Source organism: Amblyraja radiata, chromosome 23 (assembly GCF_010909765.2).
Source record: "Amblyraja radiata isolate CabotCenter1 chromosome 23, sAmbRad1.1.pri, whole genome shotgun sequence".
NCBI classification, from domain to species: domain Eukaryota; kingdom Metazoa; phylum Chordata; class Chondrichthyes; order Rajiformes; family Rajidae; genus Amblyraja; species Amblyraja radiata.
The window spans coordinates 29,597,262-29,615,452 of record NC_045978.1 but is presented as its reverse complement, the minus strand read 5'-3'; the positions used below and the strand labels follow the sequence as shown (position 1 = coordinate 29,615,452).

Here is an 18,191-nt window from a genome sequence, read left to right as displayed (position 1 = left end):
TAAAAAAATGGACAGAGGTATTTCTGCAATACTACTGTAATTAAAGTAATCCAACTGGGAAAATTAAAAACATAAACATGACAGTAGGTTAGTTGAGCTAAATTAAGAATTCAGTTATGTTTTGTCAGTTAAAATTCCAGTGCATCATTAATTATTTGCAGTGTAATCTGTAATTCTCTAACTGCAACTGTACATTATTAATTTATAAACTTAGATCATTCTCAAATAGCCAGTGAAGTGTTTCTGATGACCACTAGTATTTAGGAATGAAGCTTACCAATATTCTTTACCAGTGACCTATACTGAATTATTGAGGTCATAAGTAAAATTCTTGGAGTCCTCAGTAGCCCTTTAACAGGCAGTGCTGTATAAATAGAGCAAAAGGAGAAGCGGCCTATTTTGCACTGAGCCAATATTACAAATTAAAATAGGTCTCCTTCCTCTGGCTGGAAAATCAGTAACAAAAGACAACCTAATTTAAAAGTAGGAGACGGTAAAAAAAAACACATCACATTAACTGCTTTGTCAAAGGGCAGTGCAAATATAGGAATAGAACAGATAGGGCAAAGGCAGACCAAGAGTACTAAATTCTACTTTACAGCCGTTCTTCCAATCTCGATGCAGGATCGTGAGGATTTACAGAGACTTTTCACATTCTTGCTAAACAATCCTGGTGCCCAACAGCAAAATCACAAACAACCTCAGGACACAAATTGGGCAGTTCCTGTATTAGAGGGTGATGCCAACAGCATAATACTGTAACTCAGGCAACCTTGGCCAAACAAAAGTATAAAATATTAAATAACTGAAGGAAACAAAATTCACTTGTCCTATAAAGAACCTTTAATATTGTGTTTCAGGATTAATAGAAGACTACTACAATTCACTACTATTCATTGAACTAAGCACACCAAATAATACTTTAACATCTTTATGAAGCGTTTAAAGAAAAATCAAAACAACTGAAGAGTTTTCAGTCTAGGCTCATATCCTCCTCTTCATCTTTTTTGTCTTTTGAATCATTATCTCCCTCTTTTTCATCAGACTGTTTCTTTGTAGAACTGTGCTGCATGGCTTTTGCAAATCCTTCAACATCTGCAGAAGGAAGAATACACACACCCTCTAAATTTCTGGTTGCAAATTTAACAACTAAAACATTGAAAAATAAATCACAAGGTTATGTTTTATCCAACTTTAGATTCAACACAGATATAATCTTACCAAAGATTCACTATACATCGACATATCAGTACTAGTACAATTCCCTTTAATTTGTACTAAATTCAGAGTGTAAGATCAAAACAAACACAAACACTATTAGCATGTTTAAAGAAAATTAAAAACATTGAATATCCAATCTCCAAACTTTGAAAATGGCTAGTAATAAAATATTTTAACAGGTTTCAAACACAGATCAAGGAGTGATACAAATTATGCAATATCCATTCCCAACGTTTTAATACGTACTTTACAGCAGATAATCAAGTCGTAACAAAAACATTAAATCACAAAACAGATGGCTGAATGCTATTTTAGTTTTGATCTAGGTTATCCCATTCGGGGATTTTTTTTTTTACAGCAGCCAATTAACCTGCACATCTTTGGGAGGAAACCGTACCACCTGGAAGAAACTCATGTGGTCACAGTGCCTGAGGCCATATGACATAGGAGCAGAATAGCGCCATTCAGCCCAATTAATACAGCAAAGTTCTATTTCAATCTTTAGTCACGAGCTTTGTAGCACAAGTATTGTGTAATTACATTAAAATAAAAAAAGTTTTACAAAATAACAAATAAATGTTAACACTCTCAGAATCTCAAATTCATGGAATAATAGGCAATGATTAATGCACCAAACAATGCACGGGCAGACTATAGCACATCAGTTTCCCAAGTCTATTAAACATCAGACAATATTGAGTATTGATTGATGCTATGATGTGCTCCCTCCCCAAAGTCAGCCCTAACCAGACTGTTAATGAAAAGGTACTTACCACCCTTTCCAGCTGCTTCCACAGCCTCTGCCGGTAAACCAAACTGACTCATCAAAGGACCCAACTGTCCCGAGGCCAAGGCTGCACTGAACATGCTCATCGCCTGCAGAAAGAAATCCACACGGTGCAAAGATAGCATCATTTAACATCTCCCAATATAGCCAAACACACAAAACTAATTTCTGTACATGCAGATATCAATTTTACTTCATTACAAAATAATTTTTAAAAGGAAAACAGCAAATATAAAAGATTAGTCTGCCTAGATGGTAGATCTGTGCCTCATTCAGCTCATTTTAAATTAGTTGTTTGTTTGTGGTAAGCATGTATTTACTGAAAACTTTTTCAAAGTCTTAATTTAGATAGTACTAAACCAGCATGTTCTTCCATTTATCATTTCTCGAATAAAGCATCTTGCTCCTGTGCAAGGCAGTTTCTCAATGCCAATGTATTTACACTAGGGAGACCCAACCCGCTAACACTGAGCTGTCCCTAATCTTCTCAATGATGCCACTTCTGCCTGGTGAATCCAATCTTGCCATTCAAGATATACACCTGCGGTCCATTAAGTGAAGCAAACCTACAATAACATGAGCCATGAGCACTGCACTACCTATGGTACTTGGACATTAAACAAGTTTTGTTTCCTGTTTGTTTATTATAAACCAATAAATATTAATGATACTCCAGAATTTGAATCCAACCGAATAGTAACTTCACATTGCCCAAGTGGACATCATGCTCATATCTGGTTTGTACTTTGAACTTTCCACATCTGCCTCACAAACATTTGAAATATACATTTATTTTAATGTTCTATTCATTTTTTGTTTTGAAATCATACTTAAATTGATATGTTTGAAGATGTCAAAGAAATTACACACCTGTTGAAACTGAGGAGACGTTATTGTATTCTGAATTTCTTCTGCAGGCTGTGGCAGTGATTCCCCTGTTGGAAGGTATGGTAACAATCGTTCTTGAACCTCTGCATTTGCCAGGATAGGTGCCATAACCTCCGGTGTCAATACACTAGATAAATCCACTGCTATAAAATAAAGATAAATATACAATAATTGCATACTTAAGTTATTCATAATACCCACACCACCCTGGAGCAGCCTTATTAAAAACATATGGAATGCAATCTGAAATGCAAATCCATCTTACTTCACGATATATCTAAATAACTCGCAGAACTAATGTCAGAAAACCATTTTGATATCAATTCCAGAATTAAAGCAAAGAAGGTCCCACCAACTGCCACATAGTTTTCTTTCTACAATGTTTGTTTGGTAGCCTGGTCATCTTACATTAGATAATTTTATGCAATCCATCCTCTAGTAATTCTAAATGCCAAAAGCTTGAAACCATGAAGCTTCAAAGAAAGGGGGTAAACATGACCCATTTCTAAAAAATATTCAGAAACCAAACTAGCTAATTCCAACTGATTAGTCGCAGAGAAAATACCAGCAAGGAAAGATATTCTTGTGTTTTAGTGTTTATCATGTTTACAAAATCATGGAGCATTATTATTACCCAGTGGATTTAAATTAGTAAGTAGTGCAAGGGCCATCATCTCTCCCCTCGATCAGAAAATCTTTATCAAGTTCAGAGTGGTACAAACATGACTCTTCTTTAAAATTGGAATCTTTGGATTTACTAGAAGAGACAGAGTGTAAAAGCCCAAGTGTTACATTTCAATTATAAAAAGATTGGTTGGGCCATAGTGAGTGTATTTTGTTTAAATTATTTTGTTTAGGAATAATTATAGGAAGGATATCACATTCAATTTATAAAGAATTTCCTCGCAGACTTCAGTTACATGTCAAAGAGAAGTCAGGTGTTGCTCCACGTACAGCAACTATTGAGAAGATTTGATGTTAGATTCACTTACTAGTTGTTTTGATACAATAAATGGTTTCCAGCAACATAAAAAATTGTAAACAAAAGACAGAATTAAGGAGAAGGACAAAAGGCCAAATAGTAAAATTATTTTACACAAATTGTCGTGTAATGAAATATAGTGTATGTTAGGTGCAAACTGATTTGGAGCATAGTAAGGCAAGTACATTAAAATGTGTTTGGATAAGTATATGCCAAAAACTGAACAATATACAATACCCTTTAAAACTTTATCATTCTATGCTCCAGCCACTATTCCAAAAATGTTGGTTCAGAGTAACTTACAAAATTCACATTTTGGTGTCACTTTAAATTACGAACTAAAGGCATATACAGTGCAACACATAATGTTTGGGACAAAGACCCATCATATATTTATTTGACTGTACTCCACAATTTAAGATTTGTAATAGAAACAATCACATGTTAAAGTGCACTTTGTCAGATTTTATTAAAGGTCATTTTTATACATTTTGGTTAAACCATGTAGAAATTACAGTTGTGTTTATATATAGTCCCCCCATTTCAGGGCACCATCATGTTTGGGACACACAGCTTCACGAGTTTGTAATTGCTCAGGTGCGTTTAATTTCCTCCTTAATGCAGGTATAAGAGAGCGCTCAGCACCTAATCTTTCCTCCAGTCTTTCCATCACCTTTGGAAACTTTTATTGCTGTTTATCAACACGAGGACCAAAGTTGTGCCAATGAAAGTCAAAGAAGCCATTATGAGACTGAGAAACAAGATTAAAACATAAATACAGAGGCTGCACTGCAAGATGCAAACCACTGGTTAGCCGCAAAAATAGGATGGGCAGGTTACAGTTTGCCAAGAAGTACTCAAAAGAGCCATCACAGTTCTGGAAAAAGGTCTTGTGGACAGACGAAACGAAGATTAACTTATTTCACAGTAACAGCAAGAGCAAAGTATAGAGAGAAGGAACTGCCCAAGATCCAAAGCATACCATCTCATCTGGGAAACACGGTGACGGGGGTGTTATGGCCTGGGCATGTACAGCTGCTGAAGGTGTTGGCTCACTTATCTTCATTGATGGTACAACTGCTGATGGTAATAGCATAATTAATTCTGAAGTGTATAGACACATCCTATCTGCTCAAGTTCAAACAAATGCCTCAAAACTTATTGGCCGGTGGTTCATTCCACAGCAAGACAATGATCCTAAACATACTGCTAAAGCAACAAAGTTTTTCAAAGCTAAAAAATGTTGAATTCTTGAGTGGCCTCGTAATCACCCGATCTGAACCCAATTGAGCATGCCTTTTATATGTTGAAGAGAAAACTGAAGAGGACTAGCCCCCAACAAGCATAAGCTAAAGATGGCTGCAATACAGGCCTGGCAGAGCATCACCAGAGACATGAATCGCAGACTTCAAGCAAAGGATATGCAATAAAATACTAAACATGACTTCTTTCATTTACATGACATTGCCGTCCCAAACATTATGGTGTTGTGACATGGGGGGATTATGTATAAACACTGCTGTCATTTCTACATGGTGAAACCAAAATGTATAAAAATTGCCTTTATTAAAATCTGACAATTGTGCACTTTAACCACATGTGATTTTTTCCTATTACAAATCTCAAATTGTGGAGTACAGAGCCAAATAAATAAATGATGGGTCTTTGTCCCAAACATTATGGAGTGCACTGTATTATGCTGCAAGCCAATTAATGATGCACGACTGAAAGCTATTTTGACCTCTAAAGCGTAGTATTTTTTACATTAAGTGTCCAACCTAGATCCCTACCCTGTTGTCCTGTCCCTTCTGCTGCAGCAGGAACAGTCATGCTAGCCAAAATACTCTGCAGGTCACGCAGCTGAATGGGCTGAGTTGGGCTTGTCACAGACCCCGATGCTGCGACAGGCGCAGAACCAGATGCAGAGCCAGAACCACCTGTAGAACCTGTGTTTGGTGCTGCTGGTGTAGTCAGCGCAGCGGCTGCTGCCGCCGCTGCTGGCACGCCCGGCGATGCCACACTCGGGGATGGTACTGGTGCCAGTGCCGCAGCGACAGAAGGCACTGACGTCATACGGACTGCGGAGGTCGTGGAGGACGGAGCAATGGCTGCAGACTGGCTTCGTGACCTAGACAGAAAATGATAGCATTTATGGAAAGGTTTAATGAATTAATAAGCTGAAAGCATCACTAAGGAAGGAAATGTAGAAATACTGAGAATTATCTAATCTAGGTTTAAACCAATTTTTCATTATACCATCTAAATGACTGTTGCTTCAAAACACGCAAGCACAAACTTCATTTTCAAACTATGGGAAAGAGCCTTCATTATTAAAATTGCAGCATTTAGTTTTAAAAAATCGATTATCACTAGTGTGGGGTCATTTTAGTTATTTAAGACATTGATGAAGCCACATTCAGAATATTGTGCTCAGTTTTGGTCACCATGGTGTAAGAAAGATGTTGTCAAGCTTGAAAGGATTCAGAGAAGATTTACCATGATGTTGCATGGATTTAAGGGACTGAGCGAAAGGGAGAGGTTGAGCAGGCTAGGGCTGTATTCCTTGTAGCACAGGAGGAGGAGGGGTGGCTCTTATAAAAGTGTACAAAATCAAGAGAGGAATAGATCAGGTTAATGCAGTCTTTTGCAAAATGTAGGGGAATCATGAACCAGAGGACATAAGTTTAAGGTAAGGGAAAGATTTAATGGTAACCTGAGGGGTAACTGTTTTTTGACACAATGGGTGATGGGTGTATTAAGAACCATTTAGACAGGTACAGTGCATTCAGATAGTATTCTTCACTTCTTCGACATTTTGTTACGTTACATCCTTATTTTAAAATGGATTAAATTCATTTTTTTATCATCTATCTACTCACTATACTGCAGAATGAAGAAGTGAAAACAGGTGTTTAGAAATTTTTGCAAAGTGATTAAAAATAAATAACTGAAATATCACATTTACATAAGTATTCAAACCCTATGCTATGACACTCAAAATTGAGCTTAGGTTGCATCTTGTTTCCATTGATTATCCTTGTGATGTTTCTACAACTTGAATGGAGTCCACCAGTGGTAAATTAAATTGATTGTAAATAATTTGGAAAGGCACACACCTGCCTATATAAGGCCCCACAGTTGACAGTGCATGTCAGAGCAAAAACCAAGCCATGAAGACGAAGGAATTGTCCGTAGACCTCCGAAACAAGATTGTGTCGAGACACAGATCTGGGGAAGTGTATAAAAGCAATTTCTGCAGCATTGCAGGTCCCGAAGAGCACAGTAGCCTCCGTCATTCTTAAATGGAAGAACTTTGGAACCACCTAGGACTCTTCATAGAGCTGGCAGCCTGGCCAAACTGAGCAATCGAGGGAGAAGGGCCTTGGTCAGGGAGGTGACCAAGAACTCGATGGTGACTCTGACAGAGCTCCAGAGTTCCCTTGTGGACAACTATATCTGCAGCAGTCCACCAATCAGGCCTTTATGGTAGAGTGGTCAGACAGAAGCCACTCCTCAGTAAAAGGCACGACAGCCCGCTTGGAATTTGCCAAGACACTTAAAGGACTCTCAGACCATGAGAAACAAGATTCTCTGGTCTGATGAAACCAAGATTGAACTCTTTGGTCTGAATGCCAAGTGTCAAGTCTGGAGGAAACCAGGCAACGCTCATCACCTGGCCAATACCACACCCACGGTGAAGCATGGTGGTGGGGATGTTTTTCAGCGGCAGGAACTGGGAGACTGGTCAGGATCGAGGGAAAGATGAACAAAATACAGAGAGATCCTTGATGAAAACCTGCCTCAGAGTGTTCAGGACCTCAGACTGGGGCGGAGGTCACCTTCCAACAGGACAACAACCCTAAGCACACAGCCAACACAACGCAGGAGTGGCTTTGTGACAAGTCTGTGAATGTCCTTGAGTGGTCCAGCCAGAGCCCGAACTTGAACCCGATTGAACATCTCTGGGGGGACCTGAAAATAGCTGCGCATCGATACTCCCCATCCAACCTGACAGAGCTTGAGAGGATCTGCAGAGAGGAATGGGAGAAATTACTCAAATACAGGTATGCCAAGCTTGTAGCGTCATACCCAAGAAAATCTGGAGGCTGTAATCGCTGCCAAAGATGCCTCAACAAAGTACCGAGTAAAGGGTCTGAATACTTATGGAAATGTGATATTTCAGTTATTTATTTTTAATTACTTTGCAAAAATTTCTAAACACCTGTTTTCGGGTTTTTATTATGGGGTATTGTGTGTAGATAGATAAAAAAAACAAATGTAATCAATTTTAGAATAAGGCTGTAACGTAACAGAATGTGGAAAAGGTGAAGGGGTCTGAATACTTTCTGAATGCACTGTACATGGATAGGATGGGTTTACACGGATATAGGTAAAAAGCAGGCAGTTAAGACCAGTGTAGATGGGGCATATTGATCGCCATGGGCAAGGTGGCCCAAAGGGACTGTTTCCATGCTGTTTGATTCCATGACACTGAATTCCATTTGTTCTTGGAATACAAATTTGTAAAATGAGGAAATTTACTGCATGCATCTTGGATGATGCATGCTATTACAGGCCTGATTATTTTTAAATTCTCCCTGTATTAGTTGAACTTTAGTCATATTTCTCCAATCCTCTTCTTACCCTGAAGAACTACTAGTAGCTGAGGGACCTCCACTGCCAAGTAGGCCAGCAAGACCAGCCGGACCTGCCAGAGCACCAAGGCTGCCTGAAAAAAAGAGATAATGGTTATTAGAAATATAGAAACATATTATACCACAGCTGCTAGGATTTATCATCAATAGCATTTCATTATGTACAGTACAAAACAAAGGAGAACCAACTGGTTGGCAGTTTTATATAAACACAATTAAAATATAAAATGTTTCTTGGTTTGTGTGACATTTTAGTAAAAAGGAATTACTTACCAATTTTTTTAATTCGAGTGACATTTAATATTTACAGCTAAAGCTTTGCCATTGAATATATATATATATATATAAAAATAAATCATAACCAAGGCAGACAAGTTGAAAAGCTATACAACACTAAATAGCAGTCCTCACCAACCCCGCCCTCATCCCTGTCCCTATATGCACAATATACTGAATATTGGCAAGAACCTCCTGTTTATTATATTAAGAAAAGTGGACTCTAAATAACTGTGCAGGTGGCATTATTAAAATGTACTCATTGCTGAAGACATGGAACATGTTCTTTTCCACTTATTCCACACTGACACAAAATTAATTTATTAATACATCCCCAATATCCTGAAAACACAAGTTTTATTAATGATGTAACAAAACACTATTAATTGTGATTGTAAATAAAATTCATTAATCATTGTTTGAAGTAAACTCCATGAAGTATGACTAAGCAATTTTTTAAAAAAATCAAAACCAGTTTTGGACACGAGTAGCTCTCATGAACCCCTGTATCCCCTCTCCATCTCTCCACGTGACTACAACAGGGGCCAGTCCAAACTGAACTTCTCTAACCCTTTTGAAAAATGAGCTGGACTCTCAGCTGCTTTGTCCTGTTATGTACAGAATCCTACAAGTTCCTTGACCAATGTGATTTTTTTCCCCACCCAAAGGTTTAAAAGGGTGGTTCTGCACAGTTTGCTGTTTGTTAAATATCAGTTTATAAAATGCAATGAATATTTACCAAGTCCACCTAAACCAGTTGCTCCCATCAGCTGCATCAGCTGGTTATGACTCATGTTACCCAAAAGACTTTGCAGACCACTTTCTCCTGGAATAAAGAAATTAATGACAATCACAGGAGTCTGTGGGGGCTCCTCTTATTTACTATACATAAATATTCATATTTAGAGAAAATATCAAAATTTGCAGATAACAGGAAGTTGTTATGAAATCTGTGAAAAACTGCAGGAAAGCAGGTTAGAATGGGGGAAATGGGGAAAGTATGAAAAAAAGACTCAAAAATAACAAGGAAATAGACTTTAGATAGTTAATTGATATACAGATACATTCCAGTATCCAACAATACAGCAAACATTAGGTCTCAGGCTCTATCGAGCTGGTGTATAATAGAACACTGAACAGTACAACACAAGAACAAGCATTTAGATTCATGATGGTCCCATCAAACATAATGCCAAATTAAACTAATCACTTATGCCTGGACCAAGCCACACTAACCGCCCATAATGAGCCCGTTTTCTTCAAAATGAGAGTAAATACTATCACCAAGATCCCCTCCAATAGCTTCCCTATCACTGATGCAAGGCTCACCAGCCTAGAAATATCTTGGATTATCCCCCATTTCCCTTCTTAAACAAATTATTTCCACAACTCCAGGAACTCACCTGCGGCTAAAGAAGATTCAATATCTTCTTCAAAGTCCCAGTAATCTCCTCTCTCAATAACCTCAGATAGATCCCATCAGGCCCTTGGAACTTACTTACAACACTCGACAAGAGACCTAGCACCACCTCCTTCGTGATCTCAAATGTCCTAGCATTATGGACAGCCCATACTGATCTCACTATCACCCATGTCCTTCTTCTTGATGAATACCAATGTAAAGTATTCATTCAGCACCTCACCCACATCCTGTAACCCCAAGCATAAATGTCCTCCTTTATCTATAGATGCTCCTACCCTCTCCCTGGCTACCCGCTTGCTTTAAATGCACCTGTAAAATGTTCTGGGACTTTCTTTAATGCTCAACATTAGATCAACTCAAAAACAACAGAAATCCTGCACAAAGTTGGCATGGATAAAATACTAAAACTTTGAAAAACTTGAGTATTTATAGCTTTCTTCAGAGTCAAAATGTACCAAGAACAGGTAGTCAATTGATGATATATACATTGCTAAAAAGTAGACCATTTGTAAATTTGGACAAATGCAAAAACAGGCTAATGATAAGAGAAATATAAACTACTAATTTCTGTGCATACAAAAGGAAATTTGTAGTCATCTTCACATGCCTAAACTAAAAAGCACCGCACCCCAAAATACACATTTGTCAGATTCAGGAATCTATGTTATCTAGATTTCTATGTGACAGGAGCAGTATAGTACTTGCCTTAAGTGATAAAAGTAATCTATAAAGAATTAGTGCACATTTTTCTGGCTTTTCTTCCTGTTGCTCTGCACATACAATCACTTCACAATTAATCGACAATATCAACAATACAAATTAGTGATAAATTATGAATAAAAAATTCCAACTTGTAAAATAAAACATTTGTGGGCCACCTTAGGTTAAATCCACAGCCCTATTCTGATATCAGCTACAAAGTTGGAATAGTTAAAATCCATCGAGGGGATTTATCGGTCGCTGCCTCAAAAAGGCTGGCAGTATCATCAAAGACCCACACCATCCTGGCCACACACTCATCTCCCTGCTACCTTCAGGTAGAAGGTACAGGAGCCTGAAGGCTGCAACAACCAGGTTCAGGAATAGCTACTTCCCCTCAGCCATCAGGCTATTAAACCTGGCTTGGACAAAACTCTGATTATTAGCAACCACTTTCTGTTATTTGCACTACCAGTTTATTTAAATTGGTCTAGTTTCCCCATTTATGATATTTATCTACAATTCACTGCTGTCTGAAAACAAGTAGATTAGCGACAAGGCATATCCAACACAATAGTCGATAAACTATATGTAATACTAGCTGTCAAGAAGCATTCTTGTACAACTGCTCTTTTTGCAAGGTATTGATAGCATTTTCAGGACAAATGTCAGGGAGGAGTTAAAGTCTTCAGTGAGATGGAAAAGGAAAGAAATTGGTGAAAAAAAAAACATTTATTCTACATAGTTGTAACCATTGCTATGACAGGATAAATCATTATGAAGATTAAATCTAAGAAATTACAGGCATAAATAAAATATTATTTTAATGATTGGTTAGACAAAATTTAAATCCTAATGAACTAATACCTCCAAGTGCGGCTAGCTCATGCCCCCCGCTGCTGCCACCACTACCCAAAGCACCAGGCATTGGTGGGTTGTTCAGATATTCATTCACTTTACGACAGAACTCTTCATCTTTATCAGGTTTGGGCTCCTGAAGAATTAAACACAATGGTTAGTCACAAAGTAGTCTAAAACTATCTTCCAGGTTGCATGATGTCTTGGGAGATCTGCAGAAGGAAAACAAATAATAATTTAAAAAATATTTTAAGTAATGTTTTCCAAGAAAAAGATGTAGCATGGTATGATGAACTCATGGATCAAGACACTTTCAGGCTCTTTCTGTTAAAATCACCAGTTGATGACAACCATACAGTTTTGGAATAAACTAAGATGAGAATATTAATTTTGCATTTATAACAAGGATCTCAAGGTCAATTAAGTAAAATTTATTTTAAACGCTTAAACATTATTTTTCACCTGCATCCAAAAGAAAAGGCGTTTGGATCCTGCCTTGAATTTCAGCACGTACACTCGACCAGTAGTACATTGTGCCACTCGCTTAAACTCACAGTCATCTGGAAAAATTATTAGATCCTGCAGAAAAATAATAGACACTAAATTATAAAGTTAAAATATCTTTTACTGTTCCTCAGAACATTTCACGTTACATCTTAAAAATCCTATCCCATGGCAAAAAGTCCAAAAATATCATAACAGTTATTCTTTAAAATTGTAAGTTTTCTACGCCATGTCGATGTCAACTCAAAAGCCAAGACATGGGCGTTGAACTGATACAACTTTAACCTCACTACTCGTTTCAGAATGGGATACCCTGAATTAACGCTCTCCTTCCCCCTAATGCTCCCCAGTCCCCAGCCCCACACCAGTCCAAGTTCACTGAACCCCCTTCCCCTGCTCTCAGCCACCCCCAGGCATGGGCGGCGGCCTCCTTCTCTCCATCCCCCCCTCCTTCTCTCCATCCCCCCCCTTCTCTCCATCCCCCACCCCCCCTCCTTCTCTCCATCCCACCCCCCCCATCCTTCTCTCCATCTCCCCCCTTCTCTCCACCCCCCTACTTCTCTCCACCCCCCCACTCTCCACCCCCACCCCCCTCCTTCTCTCCATCCAACCCCCCACTCCTCCTCTCCATCCCACCTCCCCATCCTTCTCTCCATTCCCCCCCTCCTTCTCTCCATCCCCCCCTCCTTCTCTCCATCCCCCCTCCTTCTCTCCACCCCCCCCTCCTTCTCTCCATCCCCCCTCCTTCTCTCCATCCCACCCCCTCCTTCTCTCCACCCCCCTCCTTCTCTCCATCCCACCCCCTCCTTCTCTTCACCCCCCCCCTTCTCTCCATCCCCCCCTCCTTCTCTCCACCCCCCCTCCTTCTCTTATTCCCCCCCCCCTCCACCCCCCCTCCTTCTCTCCATCCCCCCCCCTCCTTCTCTCCATCCCACCCCCCTCCTTCTCTCCATCCCCCCCTCTCCATCCCACCCCCCCTCCTTCTCTCCTTCCCCACTCTCCATCCCACCCCCCCCTCCTTCTCTCCACCCCCCTCCTTCTCTCCATCCCACCCCCCCCCTCCTTCTCTCCACCCCCTCCTTCTCTCCACCCCCCCTTCTCTTCATCCCCTCCCCCCCTCCCCCCTTCTCTCCACCCCCCCCCTCCTTCTCTCCATCCCCTCCCCCCTTCTCTCCACCCCCCCCTCCTTCTCTCCATCCCCTCCCCTCCTTCTCTCCATCCCCCCCTCCTTCTCTCCACCCCCCCCTCCTTCTCTCCATCCCCCCCTCCTTCTCTCCATCCCCCCCTCCTTCTCTCCACCCCCCCTCCTTCTCTTATTCCCACCCCCTCCTTCTCTCCATCCCCCCCCTCCTTCTCTCCATCCCCCCCCTTCTCTCCATCCCCCACCCCCCCTCCTTCTCTCCATCCCACCCCCCCCATCCTTCTCTCCATCTCCCCCCTTCTCTCCACCCCCCCTACTTCTCTCCACCCCCCCACTCTCCACCCCCACCCCCCTCCTTCTCTCCATCCAACCCCCCACTCCTCCTCTCCATCCCACCTCCCCATCCTTCTCTCCATCCCCCCCTCCTTCTCTCCATCCCCCCTCCTTCTCTCCCCCCCCCCCTCCTTCTCTCCATCCCCCCTCCTTCTCTCCATCCCACCCCCTCCTTCTCTCCACCCCCCTCCTTCTCTCCATCCCCCCCTCCTTCTCTCCAACCCCCCCCCTTCTCTCCATCCCCCCCTCCTTCTCTCCACCCCCCCCTCCTTCCTCTTATTCCCCCCCCCCTCCACCCCCCCTCCTTCTCTCCATCCCCCCCCCTCCTTCTCTCCATCCCACCCCCCTCCTTCTCTCCATCCCCCCCTCTCCATCCCACCCCCCTCCTTCTCTCCTTCCCCACTCTCCATCCCACCCCCCCTCCTTCTCTCCACCCCCCTCCTTCTCTCCATCCCACCCCCCCCCCTCCTTCTCTCCCCCCCCTCCTTCTCTCCACCCCCCCTTCTCTTCATCCCCTCCCCCTTCTCTCCACCCCCCCTCCTTCTCTCCATCCCCTCCCCCCTTCTCTCCACCCCCCCTCCTTCTCTCCATCCCCTCCCCTCCTTCTCTCCATCCCCCCCTCCTTCTCTCCACCCCCCCTCCTTCTCTCCATCCCCCCCTCCTTCTCTCCATCCCCCCCTCCTTCTCTCCACCCCCCCCTCCTTCTCTTATTCCCACCCCCTCCACCCCCTCCTTCTCTCCGTCCCACCCCTCCTTCTCTCCACCCCCCCTCCTTCTCTTATCCCCCCCCTCCCCCCCCCCTCCTTCTCTCCATCCCACCCCCCCCCTCCTTCTCTCCACCCCCCCCCCTTCTCTCCATCCCACCCCTCCTTCTCTCCACCCCCCCCTCCACCTCTCCATCCCACCCCTCCTTCTCTCCACCCCCCCCTCCTTCTCTCCATCCCCTCCCCTCCTTCTCTCCATCCCCCCCCTCCTTCTCTCCACCCCCCCCTCCTTCTCTCCACCCCCCCTCCTTCTCTCCATCCCCTCCCCCCTTCTCTCCACCCCCCTCCTTCTCCTCCATCCCCTCCCCTCCTTCTCGTCCATCCCCCCCTCCTTCTCTCCACCCCCCCCTCCTTCCTCTCCATCCCCCCCTCCTTCTCTCCATCCCCCCCTCCTTCTCCTCCACCCCCCCCTCCTTCTCTTATTCCCACCCCCTCCACCCCCTCCTTCTCTCCGTCCCACCCCTCTTCCTCTTCCCCCCCCCCCCCTCCTTCTCTTATCCCCCCCCTCCACCCCCCCTCCTTCTCTCCATCCCACCCCCCCCTCCTTCTCTCCACCCCCCCTCCTTCTCTCCATCCCACCCCTCCTTCTCTCCACCCCCCCTCCACCTCTCCATCCCACCCCTCCTTCTCTCCACCCCCCCCTTCTCTCCACCCCCCCCCCCTTCTCTCCACCCCCCCCCCCCCCTCCTTCTCTCCATCCCCCCCCTCCTTCTCTCCACCCCCCCTCCTTCTCTTCATCCCCCCCTTCTCTCCACCCCACCACCCCCACTACTCACGTCCTCCACGGTGCCGGCGGTGCGGTCCTTCCAGCAGAAGTGGATGAGCGAGTCGTCCGTCTGCTGGATGTACACCTGGCCCTTGCGCTTGTCCGGAGTCACTGTCGAGCCCTTCAGCGACATCTTGCCGGCGCGGAACTCCACCAGGTACTTGCTGGAGGAGCCGCGGCTGCCGGCCACCAGGTTGGGGAAGAGCGCTCCCGAGGCGGACATGGCGGCGTGTGGAGCGAGGCGAGGCGAGGCGGAGGGACGGCGACGACAACGACAACGAGCGCCCGATGAAGCCCAGGCCGCGCACACAACCTAACCTGCTGCTGCCTACCCCCGTCCGATCCCGCCCTCTCCGCGCACTGACCCTCGCCTCTGACTGGCTCATGCGGCTGTCTGTCAATTACGCCACAAGGCCTCATATCATGCTCGGTTGAGCGGAAGTGCTGTGTCATTCGCCGCTGCGGTGATGCCGCGACTTGGCCCATTACCTCCCCCTACAGTAACCAGTTGGCACTGCAGGCCTGCCCTTTAATAAGCATTATGTCGTCCCTAATAGTTTCACAGTTCGTATCCCTTCGTTATCATCTCATCCACTGCCAACAATGGATCATTATGGGCTCCTTAGCCCTAGGTACCAGCTCTGATTTTTTCTGTTCCTTTTCATACCTCTAGTTTCCCTCTCTCCAAATCTCAATCCAAAACGTCACCTCTTCCTTTTCTTTTGACCCGCTGCGTTACTCCTGCATTTTGTATCTATCTTCTTGTCCATTCATCCAATAGATAGAATAATTCCACACCCACACTGTGGCACAGCTAGTAGAGCTATTCCCTCACAATGCCAGATAACCAGCTTCCATCCTGACCTTGGGTACTTTCTCTGTAGTTTGCACGTTCTCCCTCTAAAACACAGCCCAGTATAGCACAAGAACAGACCTTTCAGCCCACAATGTCTGTGCCAAATATACCAAGGCCATCACTTACCTACCTGCACATAACCAATATCCATACACCTAACCAAAAATATTTTAAATCCCTCTAAGATAGCTGCTTCAATCACTGCCCACCCACCAGCAATGTGTTAAAAGCACTCACCACCCACTGTGTATAAAACTTGCCCACACATCTGTCTATCTATCTATCATATCTATATATCTATCATATCTCTGCATCTCCCTCTCCTCACCCCTCTCCCTCTCCTCCCCCTCCTCCTCCCACCCCCATCCCACCCTCCCCCACCCCCCTTCCCTCTCTACCCTACCCCATCTCCCTCCTCCTCCACACCTCTCTCCCCATCCCCTCTCTCTTCCCCTCCCCATCCCCTCTCTCTTCCCCTCCCCCACCCCTCTCTCCATCTCCCTTGCCAAAGACATTCTTGCCATAGAGGGAGTACAGAGAAGGTTAACCAGACTGATTCCTGGGATGTCAGGACTTTCATATGAAGAAAGAATGGATAGACTCGGCTTGTACTCGCTAGAATTTAGAAGATTGAGGGAGGATCTTATAGAAACTTACAAAATTCTTAAGGGGTTGGACAGGCTAGATGCAGGAAGATCGTTGCCGATGTTGGGGAAGTCCAGAACAAGGGGTCATAGTTTAAGGATAAGGGGGAAATCTTTTAGGACCGAGATGAGAAAAACATTTTTCACACAGAGTGGTGAATCTCTGGAATTCTCTGCCACAGAAGGTAGTTGAGGCCAGTTCATTGGCTATATTTAAGAGGGAGTTAGATGTGGCCCTTGTGGCTAAAGGGATCAGGGGTATGGAGAGAAGGCAGGTACAGGATACTGAGTTGGATGATCAGCCATGATCATATTGAATGGCGGTGCAGGCTCGAAGGGCCGAATGGCCTACTCCTGCACCTAATTTCTGTTTCCCTCTCCTCACCCCTCTCCCTCTCCCTCCTCCTCCCACCCATCCCTCACTCCCCCACACCCTTCCCTCTCTACCCCACCCCCTTCTATCTTTCCCCCACGCCCCGTTCCCCTACGCCCCGTTCCCCTTACCCCTCTGTCCCTCTTCCACCACTCCCCCTACCTCCCCACTCTTCCACTTCTCTCCCTTACCCTACCCCTCTCCCTCCCTCCCTCTCCATGCCCTCTCTCCCCCCACCCCTTCCCCCTACCCCTCTGACCCTCTTCCACCACTCCACCTACCCCTCTCCCTCCCTCCCCACTTCCACTCCTCTCCCCCCTCTTGCCCCTCTCTCCCCCCACCCCTCTCCCCTCCCTCCACTCTTCCCCCTCCCTCCCCAACCCCATCTCCCTCCTCCCCCCTCCCCTCTCCCCCTCCCCCATCCTTCTCTCCTCCTGTCCCCCACCCCTCTCCTCCCCGTCTCCATCTCCCCTCTCCTCACCCCTCTCCCTCCTCCCACCCCCATCCCTCTCTCCCTCACCCCCCTTCTCCCTCCCTCCACACTCTTCCCCCTCTCTCCCCTACCCCATCTCATTCCTCCCCTCCCCCACAACTCTCCCCCTCCCTCCCCTCTCACCTCCCCTCCCCACCCCTCTCCTCCTCCCTCATCTCCCTCTCCTCCCCCTCCTGCTCCCAACCCCATCCCTCTCTCCCCCATCCCCCTTCCCTCTCTCCTCCCTACACCCCTCCATTTCTCCCCCCGCCCCTACCTCTGTCCCTCTTCCACCACCCCCCCTCCACACTCTCCCCCCTCTCCCCCACCCCCTCATTCCTCCCCTCCCTCCCCCACATCTCTCCCCCCTCCCCTCCCCTCCCCAGCCCTCTCTCCTCCTCCCTCTCCTCCCCATCCTGCTCCCACCCCCATCCCTCTCGCCCCCACCCACCTTCCTTCTCTCCTCCCCACCCCCTCCATCTCTCCCCCTCCCCCTCCCCCTACCCCTGTCACTCTTCCACCACCCCCCCTACCCCTCCCCCCCTTCTC

At 45.1% G+C, this 18,191-nt stretch overlaps 1 protein-coding gene across 3 annotated transcripts; it reads right to left on the bottom strand.

The window, feature by feature from the left end:
* Window positions 1–820: 820 nt before the first annotated feature.
* On the bottom strand, window positions 821–15,693 carry adrm1 (ADRM1 26S proteasome ubiquitin receptor). 3 transcript variants are annotated; one of them, XM_033041942.1, is made up of 9 exons: window positions 15,308–15,693; window positions 12,252–12,368; window positions 11,799–11,925; window positions 9,549–9,635; window positions 8,523–8,607; window positions 5,669–6,006; window positions 2,879–3,039; window positions 1,995–2,097; window positions 821–1,095 (listed from the first exon to the last, which is right to left on the bottom strand). In XM_033041942.1, the coding sequence occupies exons 1-9, from the start codon at window positions 15,518–15,520 to the stop codon at window positions 974–976; spliced, it is 1,353 nt and encodes a 450-aa protein (XP_032897833.1). In that variant the 5' UTR covers window positions 15,521–15,693; the 3' UTR covers window positions 821–973. The 3 variants fall into 3 exon arrangements, with proteins under 3 accessions (XP_032897833.1, XP_032897834.1, XP_032897835.1); XM_033041943.1 differs by having other exon boundaries at window positions 5,816–6,006; window positions 15,308–15,642; XM_033041944.1 differs by having other exon boundaries at window positions 5,825–6,006; window positions 15,308–15,642.
* Window positions 15,694–18,191: the final 2,498 nt, after the last annotated feature.